The sequence below is a fragment of the Aphidius gifuensis genome, linkage group LG1 (assembly GCF_014905175.1).
Source record: "Aphidius gifuensis isolate YNYX2018 linkage group LG1, ASM1490517v1, whole genome shotgun sequence".
Classification (NCBI taxonomy): Eukaryota; Metazoa; Arthropoda; class Insecta; order Hymenoptera; family Braconidae; genus Aphidius; species Aphidius gifuensis.
This window is the reverse complement of record NC_057788.1, coordinates 30524753-30544712: the sequence shown is the minus strand read 5'-3', so window position 1 is coordinate 30544712 and position 19960 is coordinate 30524753. Positions and strand designations below refer to the sequence as shown.

At 25.6% G+C, this 19960-nt stretch overlaps 2 protein-coding genes across 2 annotated transcripts; one reads left to right on the top strand and one right to left on the bottom strand.

Moving 5' to 3' along the window:
* Positions 1-1285: 1285 nt before the first annotated feature.
* Positions 1286-19953, top strand: LOC122860373 (protein expanded-like). The gene is made up of 6 exons (XM_044164158.1): positions 1286-2151; positions 11335-11490; positions 12039-12138; positions 14919-14998; positions 15095-18712; positions 18797-19953. Exons 2-6 carry the CDS (start codon positions 11377-11379, stop codon positions 19292-19294), a joined length of 4410 nt encoding a protein of 1469 aa, XP_044020093.1. The 5' UTR covers positions 1286-2151; positions 11335-11376; the 3' UTR covers positions 19295-19953.
* On the bottom strand, positions 5844-11041 carry LOC122860374 (putative sodium-dependent multivitamin transporter). Its single transcript, XM_044164160.1, has 6 exons — positions 10613-11041; positions 10136-10357; positions 9726-10066; positions 8613-8732; positions 8218-8532; positions 5844-7866 (listed from the first exon to the last, which is right to left on the bottom strand). The coding sequence occupies exons 1-6, from the start codon at positions 10739-10741 to the stop codon at positions 7299-7301; spliced, it is 1695 nt and encodes a 564-aa protein (XP_044020095.1). The 5' UTR covers positions 10742-11041; the 3' UTR covers positions 5844-7298.
* Positions 19954-19960: the final 7 nt, after the last annotated feature.

Below are 19960 nucleotides of genomic sequence, written 5' to 3'. Positions count from 1 at the left end.
TATTTTTTTTTTTTCCAGTTAGGCTTGCTTGCTTCGTAATTTTCCGGCTGTTGAGGTAAGAAAAGAGAGGTCAGGTTCGCCCGATTATATCCGAACATTTCCGAAACGAATTTTGTTATTTGGAACTTGATAACTAACAACATCTTGAGGATTTAATTTAACTGTTTGTTGAGTGATTAAAAAAGCTTAACGTTAGAGAGCGCAGCTTGTATATTTTTTGCGGTTTTTACAAAATTTATAATTAAAAATTAAATAAATCGATTATAAATATGTAAATTATTATTGTGATATTGCTTAATTAAATTATAAATAATTATGAAATTATTTATCAATTTTTTTATTTTGAAATATAATTTAAATCATGAAAATAAATATTAATGAAAAAAAAAAGTAATTTATATCAAAGACGTGGGTGGATAGGTGTGTAATGTAAATTTTTCTTGTTTATTATTTTTTATTTTTATATGTTAAAAATAGACATGACTGACAAGAAAATTTAAATTTAAAAATAAAATTATTTTACTTTTTAATTTATAATATATTGTTGTGTCTCTGTGTGTGTATGATGAGAGATATCAAATAATGACATGTTGAAGATTATTTAATGGTTTTATAACTAGTATAAAAAATTAAAATGAAATTAAAAGAAATATCTTTCTCGTTTTTATAGACACAAACCATGACTTTTTTTTTTTTTTTTATACATTTTTTGACGATGATGTTAATCTTTTTCTTTACTATATATTTATCACTTGAAAGATATTTTTTATTATCTAATGACAAAAGAATTTCATTACACTTCACAAAAGTCAATATAATTAAATTATAATAAATTTTCTTTAAAATCGTCATGAAAAAATTATTTTCTATTGTATTTATGTTATATATAAAACTATTTTAATTTATATCATAATTTTACAATTATATAATCTAATTTTCAATATTCTATAAACATAAATTAATTTATTATATAATTATTTGAATAAACAAATAAAATGTCTGTATTAAAAAAACCGCAGATGATAAGATTAAATGTTGCCTTACCATTAGAGATATTTGCTTTATTTATTATTATTATTATTATTATTATTATTATTATTATTATTATTATTATTATCAAAAAAAAAAAAAAAACTCAAATAAGGAAAGGCTAAAAAAATCATGGTGACTTCTCCTCCCCCCGCGATCCTCATTGTAATTTCTCGACCAGTCGGACGAGAGGTCCAATGCCATGTAATGTTTCTTTGCTATAGTACGAATAAGGAATAACGAATCAACTCAGTCAGCCACCGGCCGCTGTTGAATAAACATTTATAAAAATTACAAAAAAAATCTACAAAAAACGTGTTTATTAAATTTAAAATAATAGCAAAAATAAAAAACAATCTATAATTGTTAATAAATTCCGGCTATTAATAATAATAAACAATTTAAAAATAATAATTGTTTTAAAATAAAAAAAAAAGCTACAAGTGTCAAAAATTCATTTTTTGTTTTTTTGGAGTAATTTTTTTTTGGAGTAAAAAAAAAAGGGAATATATTCTAAATATGTGATCAGTAAAATAATTAATTAAGTGATGATAATAATTAGAATAAAAAAATTTAAAAAAAAAAAAAAACCAAAAAAGTTTTTATAATTAATTTCTTTTTTAAATTTTTTTTTTGTGTAATAAAACGAAAACACATTCTCTACGGTGTAGGTGAATTTTAAAACCAAGCCGTTGAGGCTCTTGGCTCTCTCACCTTGGCTCATTTTATTATTATTTAAAAAATTTTTTTTTTACCACTTAACACTGAGGAATAATAACATTTTTAAATGTGTTAATTAAAAAATATTATTTATTTATTATAATAGTTTTTTTTTAATTTATATAAAAAGTGTATTGTTATTATTACGTGTTATTAGTGTTTAATTAACAATATTTAAAACATAATGCTGAGTGTTTAAAAGTTTGAGTGTTTATTTGTAAATTAATATGAAAAAATTCATTTGGAATATGTGAATGATAAATATATTTAACCAATATATATAATCAGTGATTGTTTTAAATAAATTTAATATTTATTTATTTATTTTTAAATTGTTATTAAAATAATCAAAAATTATTACGAAATATTTTGAGATATTGTTGTTTTCCCAAACGATTAAAGGTACGTAATCCATTAAATTTATCCAAATAATTTAAACATTAAGTGAATAAAAAATAATAAAAAAAATAAATAACGTTATCAATGTTATTATTAAAAATTATTAATATCCATTTACGGTATCGACATGCGGGAATTAATAAAACCGGTAGGATCCAATATAATCCAGCTTTTCTCTGGTACTCGTGATGGAATCTCGTGTGTCCTGAAATAACACCATACAAACTTGATTTTCCAAATTCCAACAAATATTAGATAAATAAATAATAGATAAAAAAAAAATTTAAAAAGAATAGAATTTAAAATATTTTCATGATTAAAACTAGAGATTTTTAAATACTAAAAAAAATTCAAAAAATTTGATTTATTTATTTAATTTTTTTTTCATTGCTAGATAATGCTAGATGATTGCGAAGTTGATGGTTATTTATTTGTGTGTGTGTGTGTGTGTATTTATGGAGTAACATATTTATACACATATAAAAGCGGCAGTTTGCCACCACGCCAAAGGGGAAAAGGGACGCCTCTCGCGCGCATTCCACAGTCTTATACGCATGCGCAATAGATCATCAAGAATTTCTCTCTTATATTTTTTTTGATTTTTTACTCTTTCTTTTGATACAATCCTCAATCACATCCACGATACTTAATTCAAAACTATAATATATTTTTATGTATATATAATAATCATTTTTTAAATTAAAAAAAAAATTATATTCAGGTCAAAAAGCAAGTATCATTGTTACAGTTTTAAATTATTGATGAATAATTTAAATAACTCGTGCGCAGTTATCGGTAAATTTTTAAAATGAGTAATTTTTTTTTTAAATTATTTTTTTTATGTTATTTAAATAGGTCAAGAATAATTTAGTAAAAAATTTTTTAAATTAAATGTAATTGTTTAAAAATAGAAATGTCAATGAAATCAATGGAGATTATCTTATTTGGAATTTTATCTTGTTCATAAGTGTTTTTCAATGTTTATTTATGTTTTGATATTATGACACTTTTTTTTATTTATTTATTATTTATTTCACCTTGTCGTGGAGTATTTGATGGTAAATATTATCTTTTTTTTTTTTTTTAACTCTTTTATTCAATCTTGGATAACAGTAAAAATAAATATAGGTGCATGATATGATACACAACTTGTGCCAGTGAGATGCCATTTGAATGTTAATGTTTTTGATTTAAATTTTGTTTTAACACATGTTTATTTTGACTGCAAATTGAATATAATTATTTTTTTTTTTTTTTACTATATTTAACTTTTATTTTCATTATTTTATCTATAAATTGAATTAAATTTCAAATCCATTCAAATTTTTATTTTTATTATTTAAATTATTATAGAAAAAAAATTTTTAATAAATTTATATTTTAATAATAACAACTAATATTTTATTTATTTGATTTTAAATTGAAATAAAATCAAAATTTTTATAAATAAAATTCAAAAATAACTGATATTATTAATTTTAATTTTTTTTTTTTTTTTTTTCTATTACTGCTATCTTGATATTTTTCCCTTGATTTAAAATTTTTTTTTTATTTTTAAGGCAAAATATGTTTGCCTATAACAAACTTTCAAAAACTTTCTTTGCTCTACTATTTTTCTTTGTCGTAATTTTCTCATGACATTATTTCTATTATATATATTCTTTGTTGAAACACATACAGCTGAAATGGTTTATCAATTTGTAAAAAATAAAAAAAATTATTTAAACCGAAAAAGATAAGGTTTATGAGGTTGAGCATTACATGGTGATATGGATGGATGAGAGAAAATGTGGAGGAGTGCGAAATACCTTTGGAGGACGTTGAGCCGAGTCAAACACCCTCGTCTCCTCCTTACAAACGACCTCCCAGTGTACATATATATATTTTATATATATATACACATATAATAAATATATTAAAGTACATACATACAACGAGTTCGTCGATCTTAAACGCATCATAAATGCATTCCTCTTAAAAATTAATTCCATTTTTTTTATTTTATTTTTTTTTTCCCCTCTTTTTTGTATATATATTTTTTATTTTTCACACGATCATCATCATCATCACCATCATCACACCAACAATATCTGAGAATCTAATTAAATATAAAAATGTTTACACTATTTATTAAATTAATAATAAAAAATTCATATGCTTAAATTAAAAAAAAAGAAAAAAAAATAATGTAAATACTCATTTTTGCAATTTAAAATATTTCTTCATTGAAAAAAAAATTTATATATTATAATAAATTACATACTATTTTAAGATAAAATTTTTATTAAATATATAAAAAAAAAAAAAAAAGATTGACATCATAGTCACGTATACCACTGCATGCCAGAACATCCAAGATGAAAAAAAATTGATATCGTAGACTGAAATTTTTTTTTTTTTCTGTTTTTATTATTCTCTCCCTTGAAAAATAAAAAAAATAATAAAAAAATCATCCCACGACTAGATTCAAGATATCATCGGATTTAATTTGTAATTTCCTTTTTTTATATATAATAATAATAAGACGAAAAAAAAAAAATAAAATAAGAAATATTTTCTCACATAATCATCAGTAATATATGAAAAATAAATTAAGCCATATATTATGTTTTTTTTTAATTTAATTTTAAAAATATATTAAATGTTTTTTTTTTGTAAAATGGAGTAGACTATTGTGCGTGAACTTTGTAACGACAAATACGTCGTTTAAAAATTGCGTAATACAATGGAATTTTATGAGTGAACGAATTTCATCGTTAAAAAAAAAAAGGAAAAAAATAAGTAGTCATTACATATACAGTCGTAATATTTATTTATTTAATAATAATGATAATATAAAAAATTATTGCATTGTTAAAAATTATGAAATTTAAATATGTTTATGATTATTTAAATTTAATTGATGTCAATGAGATCATTCAAAATTGACAAACAATAAATCATCATTTATTATTATTGAAGTTTTAAGTAAATCATGTTGTTTGATTTATTGGTAATAGAAATTATTATTAAAAAAAATAATTAAATTATATAATTACATATTTTCTTACTTGTACTTTTTAACTTTTTTTTTTCTTTCTTTTTTATAGTCATCAATTTTTTTTCCATAGAGTTTTTAGTTGAGAATATAATGACGTTTTTTCGATTCGGAAATTTTCGTCTCTCCTGATTTTTCTACGGTTTATTTCGATATAGAAAAAAATTTCTCAAGGAAATATTCTATTGAACAATATTCTTGAGAATGTTTTAGTACACTTTTTTTTTTATATAAATAATTTAATATAAAATTTTTACACAATGTAAATAGCTGTATTAAATTATTCCTAAATTGCTGGATCAATGAAACAACTTTGTAAATTCCTACAGCCTTTGTTTTTTAATATAAAAAAAAAAAGGAAAATACATATTGGCTGAAGAGTCTATCCTTATTATTATTTATGAAATTTTAAAAAATAAATTAAATTTTTTTTTCATTCGCCCCCGCGTGCCAAAGAACGAGATCCCTTTTTTGCAATATTCCTGATTCCCAGTATTACACGAGGCTTCAAAGACACGAAGAATGCGGGCGTCCTTCGTCGTTTGCTTCACCAGATCAGAGCCAGTTAAGTAGCTCAACTCTTCAGCTACATTTACAATCGTCATCAAAATAATTATGCACAAATAAACCAAGAAAAAAAATCCAAATAAATCAATAATTTATCAATTTAAAATCAATATTTTTCATTTTTCAACAAAAAAAAAATTATACAATCAAACAACCAATCCTAACAGCTATTATTCTATTACTATAATAATCTCTAACTATCAATAATTATTATTCACTCAATTATTATTAACAATAATAAAAAATTATATTTAAAAAAAAAAATTTTAAACTAAATAAAAAAGCCAAAAAAAAATCATGTAATTTTTACAGTTTAAATTTAATTTAAATTACATTATTCAAATTAAAATATTATTTTTTTTTTAATTTGATGAATATAATAATAATTGTTTATTTATTTTTTTAGGGTTAACAGTATATATATATATATTTTTAGCTCGTTAGTGATTTTGAATTAAATTGCTTGGCGAATGTATTATACGGGGGCGTAGAAGATAGTCTAACGGGTTCTAGGCATATTCAACAGCCCAAGCTAAATAATTAAATAAAAAAAAATAATATTATCACAAATTAGTTGAATACAAAATTTTTAAAAATATTATATTAATAAAATAATAAGGGGATACTTGATGATGAAATTAAAAAATCATAAAAATGATAATTTAAAAATTCGACAATTATCTTTTTTTTTATTTCTTTCTTGATTTTTTTTTATTAATAATATCATATTGTTATTATTTGTTTATATATTCACATGCGTCATGTTACGTTAACATTTTTTTACGTAAGCGATCTTTACCGGCGTGGTCATTCTGGCTTTTGAGTGTGTTGTATGTATTATATGTCGCGACTCGCGAACTGTATGGCATGCTACGGCGCGCACCAGTCCAACAGCATTCCATAGTGATTTGCCAAGTAATTTTTTGGTATATACATAAACATATTTAAAAACTCGATGTATTAATGAACAAATATATGATATTTTCAATATTCAAGTCCTATCTCTTTATACATAAAAAATATTATTTAAAAAATTTTTATTTAAAAGAATAAAACGAGAAATTGTTTTTTAAATTTTATTCTTATTTTTTTTTCATTGAAAAATAATCATAAAAAAAAAAAATATGATTATTACTTGTTTATTATTCCTCAATTATTATGAATAAAATTATCATAAAATTTAATTTTAAATTATATGATAATGTTTAAGTTGGTTTTAAAAAATTTATTTAGATTTTTTTTTTTTTTTTTTAAACTAAAAATAGTCATTTTAATTATTTAATTTTATGGTTTTTAATGGGGTTTATTTTTTATTGGTTTCTTTAGATAGCTAGAAACATGTTTTTTATAAAATAGTATTAAAAAAATAAAGGTTAAAATATTTAAGAAAGTTATTTTAATTAATTTTTTTTTTTAAATAGTTTAGATATTTAAAAACACCCTTAAATAACATTTAAAAATAGAGTGTTTAAATGTTTTTTTCTTTCAAAAAATATTAATGAAAATTACATTTATAATATTTATTTTTTAATAAGCTTTAAAACAATTAAATTTTAGACTGACGTTTACGAATTTTTTCAGCAATAAATGGTGTAAAAAGATCTGGGTTAACATTATCATTATGCTGATTAGATTTATCAGTTAAATTTTTAATTTTTGATATTAATAAACCAACAATTAAACAACAAAAAAAACCAATAAAACAATACCACATATATGAAATACGATAAAGGTAAAAATAATCATAATCATTACTAGAATTATTGTAATTTAAATTATTTGTTATTGTTAAATTTGATGAATAACAATTACTTGTATCAGCATTGAGTTTAATTATTTTTGGCTTGGGTTGTCCAAAACCAATCCATGATGAAAATATTAGGCTCACTAATAAACCAGTAATTGCACCAGTTTGATTTGTTGATTCAAAAAATATTCCAAGTGTATAAATGCCCAACAATGGACCACCAGCAATGCCAAATATTGTCAGTGCTGCTTGCAATACATTTACAAAATAACTTGCAATAAATGATAGCCCAAGACAAATTATTCCAGTAAATATTGCTAATAATTTACCAATAATTGTTTTTCTATTTTCGTCAAGTTCCATATTCCTAAAAACCAAAATTATAATTACTTTTTTTGTTACTCATTTTCAAGGTAATAAATTAATTTTTCTTTAAATTTTTATTTTATGTGCCAAGGTACAAAAAAAAAAAAATATATATAAATAAATTATTATTAGTCATTAAAGTAAGACAAATTGTATTATTGTTTTCCATTTTAGAATATTATATTATTTTTTTTCTTGACCATATTTAGATGATGAATGAATTGAAAAATTTTTAAATTACACTATGACTAATGATAAAAAAATAAAATTTTCTCTATACTTAAATGCAAGGTTAAATTTTTTAAAAAACAATAATAGCTTTATATAAATTTAATATTTAAAATATATTAACCTGGATTTATAAAATGGTTTAATATAGTCTTCAAGAATAATTGCAGCAATTGAATTTTGTATTGCTGATATTGTGCTTAATCCAGCACTAAAAATACCAGCAATAAATAAACCAGGTACACCTGGATATTTTGATAAATTATCCATTATATAATACGGCATTAATTGATCATCAGATGATAATTCTCCATTTTTAACTGGGTCACAATTATGATATCTTGAATAAATTGCAAGTCCAGAAAATGATATTCCAATAACGAGAATAATTGTTATTGGTAGACTCAACCAAACAGCTTTTTGTGCATTTTTTAATTTCCTAATTAATCAAATAAATAATTAATTTAATTTATTTTTTATTTTATTTATTTATCAAGGATAATTTATATTTTTTATTACCGTATTGTTAACATTCTTTGTACTTGAACTTGATTAACACCATAAATTGAAAGATAAGTAAAAAATCCACCGATTGTTACACTCCACCATGAGTGTCTTGTTGTTGGATCCATTGAAAAACTATTTAATAATAAATTTACATTATTAGTAGCAATTTATTACAAATTTTACTTGAATTTTTTTGACTAGTTTGTGTTAATCCATTCCTGGTAAATCCTCAACATCAATTTTTCAGTGACATTATTTTATTTTTCTTCGTAAAAAACACCTGTGGATTTTTTGTTTTTTTTTTTTCTTTAAATATTCTTCTTTTTTTTTCGCATCATTCATTAGTTAATATATAGTAAAAGTGCAATAAACTTCTAGGTAACCGTAAACTTTCATTTTCAATATTTATTATACTATTTCTCACGTATTGAAAAATAAAAATAAAAAAAAAATACGTTTTCCTAAAAAAATAAAATTTACCTTTTATTTTAAAATATATTATTCGTTTTCTCTTTTGTTGTTTGTCGAAGGTCTCACATTTATATTTGTACCGGAAAAAGTTATCCTTGAAATCGTCTTTCCGTGACCACAGTGTATTCTCCACGCATATTTTCTCCAGGTATATTTTTTTTCTTTTCCGATTTTCATGTTTTTTTTTTTTTTGACCAAATTTTTTCGTATAGAAAAAAAAAATCTAATTTGTTTTCTATTCTATACCTAAGTAAATTTTTTGTATTTTTTTTTTCTTTATATTCTGGCCGAAGAATTTATTGGCATTTACATGATGGTTCTTTTTTTTTCTTTATTATTCACAAGGTATACATTGAGAAGAGACCTTGTGGATGGTATTTTTTTTTATGTTTTTTTTTTGTTGCTAAAAACAAATATTTGCTTCAAATTTTTAAATGATTTTAAAAGTCAAAATAAGAGAGTCTATCTTTAAAAAAAAAAAATGCAAAAGAATCATCAATGGATTCAATTTTATGTTGCCTACTATTTCGAAATCAACGCTAGTAATTTTATGGAATTTCGACGGTTTAATATATCTAGTACTGTGTCTCAATCATAACGTTAATAATTAAAAAAAATTTATTAGGATTAGATGCAAAAATAAAATTAATTTACTTGTTAAAATCAATTCGTCCACCTCGTTGAGCAATATTAAAAATTTCATAAATTCCACCAACATCAATTGCAGCATTGACAATAACAATAACAACAGATATAATCATAAGTATTGCTTGAAAAACATCAGTAATTAGTACAGCTTTGATACCTCCAATTGTTGAATAAAATGTACAAACAATAGCCATAATAACAACACTCATTGTTACTGATAAACCAGTTGTTGATTCAATTGCTAATGCTGGTGCATAAATAACAACACCACAATAAAGTAAAAATTGTAATAAAAAAATTGTACTTGTTATTAATTTTGTTGTATTACCAAATCTCATTTCTAAATACTGTAAAAATATTATAATTAATTTATTAAAATATAATTTATATAATTTTATATTTATTTATATATTTACTTGAAATGAACTTGTTGAATTCAGTTTGAAAAATACTGGTAAATAAAAATATGCAATAATTGGTGTTGCTAATACATATCCAATAATAATAACAGAATAATGAGTTCCATAATTATATATTTCTGAACTAACACCAAGAAGACTAATTGCTGATAAATAAGATACCATTAATCCAATGGCTATTGTTACAACTCCCATATCACGATTTGCATTAAAAAATTCCTAATAGAAAAAAATAAAAAATATATTATTGTTTAGTTTTTTAATTAATTATATTATAAAGATAATTTAATTTTTAATTTTTTATAATTTCTTATTGTCATTTTGTTGATTCTTAATTTTTTAAACTAACATTCAACTTTGAAACAATAAAAAAATGATTTATATTTCATTGACAATAGAAAAAGAAATAATAACAAATTTATAATTTATAATAGGATACAAGTTAATATTTATTTATTAATTATTATTATTTACTTGAGTTGTTTTTTGTCGTCCACCAGTGTATCGATAGTACAAACCAATTAATGAACTGATCAATAATGTTATGAAAACAATAACATAATCCAGCCAAGTTAATGTTTTATTATTCATATTAATAATCATATTATTAAATTGTCAATTAATAATAATTTTTTTCTTTTTTAACAAATAAAAACACTTGATATTATGATAATAAAATTTTTAAAAATCAATAACTTGATTAAATATTAATTTACTACAATTATATATATTTTTATTTTTTCTTTTTTTATTTCTATTATTTTCAATGATATAACATATCAAATTTCAATTTTAAAAAATTAAACATTTAATAAAATGAAAAAAAGAAACACACACAATTAATATATTATTATTTTTTTTTCTACTCTTTGTGAAGTTGCTGTGACAGCAAAATTATCATCAATACTGAAAATTTATCAGCAAAAAAATTTTTTTTCTCATATTACAAGTTTTTTTTTTATTTTTATCATTTAATCTTGTGATTATATTTAATTTTCTAGATCTTAATACTGCACGATAAGCATACTTGTATGTAAAAAAAAAAAAAGAAAAACAAAGGATTTAATTTGACCTTTAAATTGATAAGAAATTATATTATAATTATTATAATTAGTAATGAAAAATGTGTAAATCTTTTGAAATTTTCTTAATTATTTAATATTGTTAATTAATTAATGTAATTTGATTGGTTTTAGTGAGGACGCTGGGCGTATCGGCGACGAAATGAAGCATGCAGCATGCGTGGTAGCGGTGTCACGGCTGCGCGGTCCTGCCTTCAACCCCTGGTGTCCGCCAGTCGCTACCTCGCCGTTCACGCCCTTCCTGGTGATCCCCTCTACTTTATCGTCGAGGTCAGTATATCATAAATTTAATTATTTATTATATTAAAAATAATCTTCATTCATCTTTGGAAAATATAATTAAAAAAAAAAAAACAACGAAATTTTAGAATCAATTTAAATTTGAAAAAAAATAATAGAAATAAAAGTAAAATGGAAATTAAGTATTATTGGTTTGAGGAAAAAAAATAAATTTAAAGTGAGAAAGATACAGAGTAAATGATAAATCATTCAGTGGATATTTAAATTGTATATGAGGATGAAATTTAGAATAGAAAATGAAGATTGGATCGGTTGTAAAATCGAGACAGCAGGTACCTGGGATATTTTATGGGCCAGACCACTGAAATATTTGCGGGCCCCGAGTCTCAAGGATCCATGGAACTCAATGTGGAATTTATACCGCAGCTGCAGATGAGCTTGATCAAGTCTTATATCAAATGATCAACGATAAATTAACTTAAACTCAAAACTAATCATTTATATTAAATGACAAATTTATTTAATTATTTATTATCTTTGTATAATAATTTAATAAATTTCTTTTTTTTTTTCAACAGGCCAAATCAAAAGTAAAGGACGTCTACGAGGAAACATGCGAAATTCTGCGACAGCAGCGCATGCAGGATTGCGAATTGTTTGGTTTGGCAATACTATCGGGTACGTTAATAATAAAATGAATAATTTCTCTCAAGTAATATTTTGAATTAAAAATAAAATATTTAATTATAAAAAAATAAATTAATTTGCCATAAAAAAAAGAAAAAAAAATAGAATCAAATATTGAATGATGCGAGTGGTGAATTTTGGGCGCCAAGAATTTTGAATATAGTATGTACAAGCTGGTCCGACTCGTTCCGCTGCTACTGGCACGCCTGGTGCGCCACCACTTGTATATTGGGACTCAAGATGTAATACCCTGCGGGACCCTACTCGTCCCTTCTATTTTTTAATTTTTATTTTATTTAAAATCATGTATATATAATACACATATGCAATATATATTCTACACAACTACATTTTCAAATCGTATAGTATCCGTATTGACGCCAGAACCACTGAGGCCCACTAAGGCCCTCTTACCTCCCTCTTTTTATATCCCCTTTTTCATGGCATCTCAGCCAACTCTCATGCATTCCTGCATCGTGGCCCGTTCGTATGTATAGAATATTACTACAGTCTATGCTACATATTTATTTCATTTTTTTTTTCTCTTCATGATTCCTAAAATCCCTACCACTTTTTATTCTTTTTTTTTTTTTTTTTTTCTTTCTTTCTATTCTAAACAATTCAATCCATCCTGGAAAAGTTATTTACTTTGTATTTATATATATGTGGGTATTCACTTCCTTTCTTTTCCCCACTATTTATTCTCTTCAGTCTCATTATTATTATTTAAATCACGTTAGAGAAAGGAAATGTTATAAAACTTGAATGTAATAAAATCTCTGTTATTTCAATGTTATTTCCGACATATTTTTATAGTTACTAATAATTCTTGTTTATTATTATATATACATATTTTCTTTTTTTGTTAATTTAAAGTATGTATGTAAAAAAAAAAAAATGAAATAATAATAACAAAAAATATTTTTATAATAATAAAAATAAAATAAAAATAACTATACAGATACAAGTCTTTCGTTGGTAATCGTTTTGCCGCGAGTATATGGTCGTCATATAAGAAGGCCCATCTTGAGTAGCCGCGGGCATACTCATGCTAAAAATAGAAACACGGGCGGCAAAAGAGGCCCCAAGACCCAATCGCCGCGCCACATTTCTGTGATGGACCCTCTTTTGGCTGCCTTCATCCATGCCTCAAGGGCTCTTAAAAATTATTTCGGCTCCATTGCGGGTGTGCTCTCGTACGTGACCTTCAGTCTCCTTCAAATATCACTCACCTGAAGCAACATATCACGGGATGAAGTGAAGTAAAACAAAAAAGATGAAAAAGAGAAACGAAAAAAAAATATATATAAATTTTAACTGAATTTTATTCTTAAAAAAAAAAAAAAATTCATCAATGATGTTTATGAAAAAATTCTTGTTTCATACAAAAAAAATGCAAAAAGAAAAAAACGTAAAATTAATTACTAATTGGGTAGAGTGAATAAAAAAATAAAAATAAAAAGCAGTATAATAATAATGATAATAATAAATAATAATTATAATAAAAAGAGTGAAGAACTTGAAGAGGTGAAAAGAATAAGAAATAAAAAGAGAAAAACTCGCGGGTAAGACGGTAGCCCGGTGATTTGTATAGGGTGCCTCGTATTCCATCTCCCACTATAGTTGATCAGGCCCCGAAGATTCCCCTTCTTTTATCCAAGCCGTATAGCAAGAAAGGGGAAAAGCAAGCGCGATTCTTGCGTCGACTTTACTCGACATCTTCTCCTGGGGCCCGCAGGAATTTTTGTATCGAAGAATCTGAGGGGTAAGAGAGGTGAACATTGAGTCCCAAAGTATATAGCGGAACAGTGGTAGTGGAACAAGTTGAGCAAAGATGAAAAATTTTACGTATAGAAAAATTGGGACCCCGGGAGATATGAACGAAGAATTTGCATTAGAGAAAAAAAAAACAAAAAACAACCCTAAATTATTATGTTAATTATCCATTTGTATACAATTTTATTTTTTAATCTTTTTTGTTGTTATTGGCGAAATTATTTATACATGTTTGTTTATTTTTTTTTTTTTTTTTTTTTACTACTATATATTTTGATGGACTGTTATTATGATTTTGTATATTAGTTTTCGCATGATTTTTTTTTCTATAGTAAATATGATTTATGAGCCATAAATTATAACACATTGAAATAAATATCAACGGATGCGTGCACGTGATGAAAAAATTTACATTCTTTATCTGATTCATATATATATAAATTTTTTTCATATTTTTGTAATTATGTAGTTATGGAATTTACATGAAAAAAGTAGTCATTGTTTCAGTCTGAGAAAATTCTTGAAATCATCTACTTCCTACTATTTTTTTTTCATTACAAATCATTGTTTTTCTTTGGCAATCTAATTTTTTATATATACACACTTACGAATACTTGTTTTCTATTCGTTTTTGTGTACGATATCTGATAGTCACGGGAGTTGAGAGGCAACCGCAATCGCTGGATATTTTTTTTTGTTTCCTTTTTTTTTTTGGCCCAGGGCAACATTCCCCAGTAATGGTCAGGTTTTTATGTATTGCGTATATTATAATATACCAACACAAGTACATAAAAAGTATATATACATACACAAACCACCGGGTAACACAGGTGCCCGTAACCAAACCGGGTGCAGAATTATCGTGCTTTCGTGTGCTCTGATTCGTTGAAAAAAAAACAATATTTTATCCTCTTTTTTTTTTTTTTTATATATATATAATTTATTTTTATTCTTTACTTATACTTACTTATAGCAATATATTTTTTTTTTTCCAGATGGCGAGTATCTCTTCGTAGAGTCCGAAAGCAAACTCAGTAAATACGCTCCCAAAAATTGGCGGAGTTCACACACTTATGTGAGTAGAAAAGAAAATAAACTGCAAAAAAAACAATTGAAATACATTAATTTTCTCTGTATAACTAATAATATTTTAAAAAATTTCTGTCATCAGGGTCTTGATAGCAGTGGAAGACCAGCATTTGTACTTCATTTTCGTGTTCGTTATTACATTGAAACACCTGGTTTGTTGAGAGATGAAACAAGCCGACACCACTATTATTTGCAATTGCGTGACAATGTCGTCCGGCATGGTGGAGGAGTTGAGAGTCTCAAACCCCAGCATCATCCCTTACACGCGGAGGGAATTATCACCCCTTTATTCAATCTCGCTGGTCTCGCATTGCAAGCTGATTTCGGTGATTATGCCGAAGATCGTCATCGTCCCCATCATGCTGGTTCCATCAGTGGTTACTGCAAACCATCGGATTACCTTCCTCCGCACATGTGTGTTGAATCAAATGTCTTGTCAATCCTGGCAGCCCAACATCGTGATAATCGTGGTCTCTCAAGGGAAGAGGCCGAATTGCAATATATACGAGAGACGTTGCTCTTGGAAGCGCCGATTAACGCACATCTCTATCGTCTCAGACGTTCAAAAAATGAAAATGGTCCTGGACGTGTTTTATTGGCAATATGTTCAAAAGGTGTACGAGTTTATACTGAAGAAGATCTTCGTGTATTTACTTGGAATAATATTGGCAAAATATCATTTGATAAAAAAAAATTTGAAATACGAGCTGTTGGACAAACAGATAAACTTACATTATATGGTGGATGTGATGAAAAAAGTAAATTATTACTTACACTATGTAAGGAAACACATCAATTTTCAATGACAATTGCTGATCGTGTTAATGAAGCTAAAAAAATTGAAGAAGATGATCGTAAAGTATTACGTGAATGTTATATGTATCCAGCAAGATGTAAATTAAATATGACAACACGTGGTTCACGTGCTGATCAAAGAATATCAGTTATATCAACAACATCATCAAATACAACATCTGGTATTGTTAGTGATCGTGTTCATAGTGAAGATGAACCTGATACAGCACCAGCATCAACTGAATGTTTAGCACGTTTAACTGAAACATCATTAAAATTAAATTCACGTTCAACATCACCATTATCAACACATGATGATATTGATGGTATTAATTTATCAACAAGACTGACCTCAACAACAAATACAATACAAACAACATCAATAACATCAACAGCATTGTCATTGTCATCATCAACAGCGATAACAACAACTACAACTACTACAGCAACAATATCAACAACTACAGCAACATCAACATCTACAACAGTAATACCAGCAACAACAACAACAACAACTTTAACAACACCATCAACAATAATACATGGAACAAATGCTGAGGGTTCACAGTGCAGTAGTAGTTGTAGTACTGTTGTTGTTAATAATCCACATATTAGTAGTAGTAGTAATAGTAGTAATAGTAATAAAAATAGTAATAATAATAATAATAATAATACATCACATCGTCGTCGACGTACATCAGCATCATCAAGTCTTGAACTTGGTTATTCTCATACTGCACAAAATTCAATTGTATCAAATGAAATACCAACATTTCCTGGTGCAATATATGATAGATGTAAAAAAACAGATAAATATAATGAGGATAATAATATAACAATTGATGATCAAATGAATGCTGTTGAATTATCAAGTGATACAAGTGGTATTTATACATTACGTAGTTCAGCAATACAAGATGATACATCAACTGAATTATACTCACCAGATAATACAATTGAAAGTTCAATTAGATCAACAACTGATGAAGCATCAGTAACATCTGGTTTTTATACAATACACAGTGGTCTTAGATCAGAAACAAGTGATGTTTATACTGATGATGCAAGTCAAGATCATGAAGAACCAATATATAGTGTTTGTAAAGGTGATGAAGATGATAATAGAAGAAATTCACATTTATTAAGACGTTTAAGTCATTTAGATGATCAACGTTCACGTAGTAATAGTGTATTAAGTACAAATAGTTTTCGTGGTGATGGTACTGATGTACGTCCATCAGGTATTGGCTCACGTTTAACTGCTGAAGAACTTGCTGATTTAATTGTTGGACGTTATCCACCTAAAAAAACAATAAGTACATCAATGGATTCTGATTGTGATTATGTTAGAATGCCACCACCATTACCACCAGGATTAACACCATCACAATTACAATTACAATTACAACAACAAAAATTAGCATTAGCATTACCACCACCTCCACCACCAAGAATTGATTCAAATGAACGTAAATTACCACCACCACCACCATATCCATCAACAATGAATTATTCAATGATTGAAGCAACAAGATTAATTAATAAAAATCATTCAGACAATAGGCTAGCTGAACGTGAACCACCACCACCACCTCCTTATAATGCACCACGTGCTGATTTTATACCATTACCACCAAGGCGAAATGAACAGCTACAACAACAACAACAACAACAGCAACAGCAGCAGCAACAACAACAACAGCCACCACCACCATTACCACCACCACCACCATATTTATCACCACGTGAAATGATACAAATACCACCACCAACACCACCAAGAAATGATGCAATAACACCACGTGAACCACCACCACCACCACCGCCATATCCAAATTTAACAGCTGATAAAAGAAAAGCATTAAATAATCTATATCCAGAAACAAAAATAAATCATATAAAAACAAATACAATTGAACATGCACCAAAACCACCACCACGTATACAACCACCAACATATCCTGGTGATAAAATGAAACCAACACCAGTACATGCACCAGTTGCTGCACTTGTTGTTGGACCAAATAATTATCTTGATGTACATGCATCAAAAGGTACAACAATTGTAACATCATCATCATCAGCAGCATCATTATCATCAACATCATCAATTGCACCAATATTACAAACAACATCATCATTATCATCATCATCATCATCATTATCATCATCACTACTTTCACCTCCACCACCACCACCACCTCTACCACCTTTACCATCATCAAATTTAACAACTGTTTATACAAGTCAAATTGCACGTTCACAAATTGAACAATATCGTCAACAATTATATTCAGATGTTGATTTTGTTATGTTTCCAATAAAAGATCCTGCATTATCAAAACAAGATTACATTGATGCCAAACAAGGTACATTATTATCTGGTATGGCTGCTGCTGCTAATGCTGCAGCTGCTACAAAACCACCACCACCATATCCATCATTTAGAAATAATATTAATAAATCATCACTTATGTATTTATCATCACCACATTTAAATACATCATTAAAAACAACAACAACACCAACAACAACAACAGCATTAACATCATCAAATTATACAACAAGTAATCTCAATTTAAGTGATACAAGTCTTAATAATTATCAAATAAATAATAGTAATTCAAGTAATAGTAATTATGCAATAAGTACAAGTTCATTGTACAGTGGTGGAACATGTTCATCATCAATAAGTAGTCATAGTTTAAGAAGACAACCACCAGCAATACCATTACATTCATCATCAACATCATATAGATATCAAAGTTTTTCACGTACAAAAAGTAATGATGATATTCTCAAATGTTTTGATGCACCAGTTGGTAGTAAATTACAATGTTTACCACAACCAACACACGCTAGAAGATTACCACCACCACCACCTCCACCTCAATATGAAATACAGGTAAATTTTTTTTTTTTTATTATTCAACTTTAAACATTTATAAAAATAATTTTTATATTAATTTATATTTATTATTGTTTACAGAGTCTTGAAAAAAATCATCCACTTCCTTCAATTTCTGGATCTGTTGCTTCATCTTCATCAATGAAGTTTAATAATAACAGTAATAACAATGTAGAAAATATTGAACGTGATAAAGGAATGTTGGATATACGTACATTACGTGAAAAAAGTAAAAATTTAGACTTACCATTAATATCAGCACTTTGTAATGATCATCATTTATTAAAACAAACAAAAGCATTTGTTATGCCAAAACATCCAAGTGATGATTTATGTACTGGTACATCAAGAAATACAAATACAACAAGTTCTAATAATATTAGTACAAGTAGTAAAAATAAATATCCAGTTAGTGGTTTATCAACAACTCAAATATCTAAAACAACAATTAATAAAAAATCATTAAATATATCACATAGACATCCATCAGAAATTGTTAAATCAAATGCGTACAAAGTTAATCCTCCCGCCACTAGAATAACAGCAAAAAAAGATCTGACAAGAGCATCACATTCGTAAAATTTATATTTCAATTATTTTGTTTATATTAAAATTATTATTAATGCTATTATTGTTATTATTACTATTACTATTAGAAGGTTTTTTTTTTTATTGACGGGCCGTGCTTGATTGTAAACTCAGGGTGCCATTGATGAATCTTCATTATCATTCCGCAAAATAAAAATTAAATAGATGTTTTTTTTTGTCTTTGAGTCTTTGATATTAAAAATATCAATATTCAATTTTTTTTTTTTTTATTATTTAAAATTAATTATGTCATCAAATGAACGAACAAAAATAATTAATTAAATAATAGTTGTATTAAAATATTTATAAATTAATAAATAAAATTTAAAAAACACTGACAAACGCTGTCAAAAAAAAACTTTGCTCAAGTATTGTCAAATACTAAATAAGATTGTTTTAGATTAAAAAATTTAGAGGAAATTGAATAAATAAAAAAAGACAATAAGTAAATTAAGAAAGAAAAAAAAAATGTAATTTAAGGATTATTAAATAATAATGACAAGTGTTATTTGTAAGAATAAAATTAATTATCGAATTTTTTTTTTAAAGAAATGATAAATTAGATGTAATAATAAATTCTTACTTTGGTATCACATGTATTTTTATACTTGAAATAAGAAAATAGATTATATAAAATAATTTTTATGTTCAATTTTT

Bases quoted from the DNA above. Each gene is read 5' to 3' on its own strand.
- LOC122860373 (XM_044164158.1), top strand. From the start codon at position 11,377: ATGCGTGGTAGCGGTGTCACGGCTGCGCGGTCCTGCCTTCAACCCCTG. The intron at 12,139-14,918 runs GTACGTTAATAA...TTTTTTTTCCAG, and splicing joins TGGTTTGGCAATACTATCGG to ATGGCGAGTATCTCTTCGTA. The intron at 14,999-15,094 runs GTGAGTAGAAAA...TTCTGTCATCAG, and splicing joins GGCGGAGTTCACACACTTAT to GGTCTTGATAGCAGTGGAAG.
- LOC122860374 (XM_044164160.1), bottom strand. From the start codon at position 10,741: ATGATTATTAATATGAATAATAAAACATTAACTTGGCTGGATTATGTT. The intron at 8,733-9,725 runs GTAAATTAATTT...ATTATTAAATAG, and splicing joins GGACGAATTGATTTTAACAA to TTTTTCAATGGATCCAACAA. The intron at 8,533-8,612 runs GTAATAAAAAAT...TTGATTAATTAG, and splicing joins CAAAGAATGTTAACAATACG to GAAATTAAAAAATGCACAAA.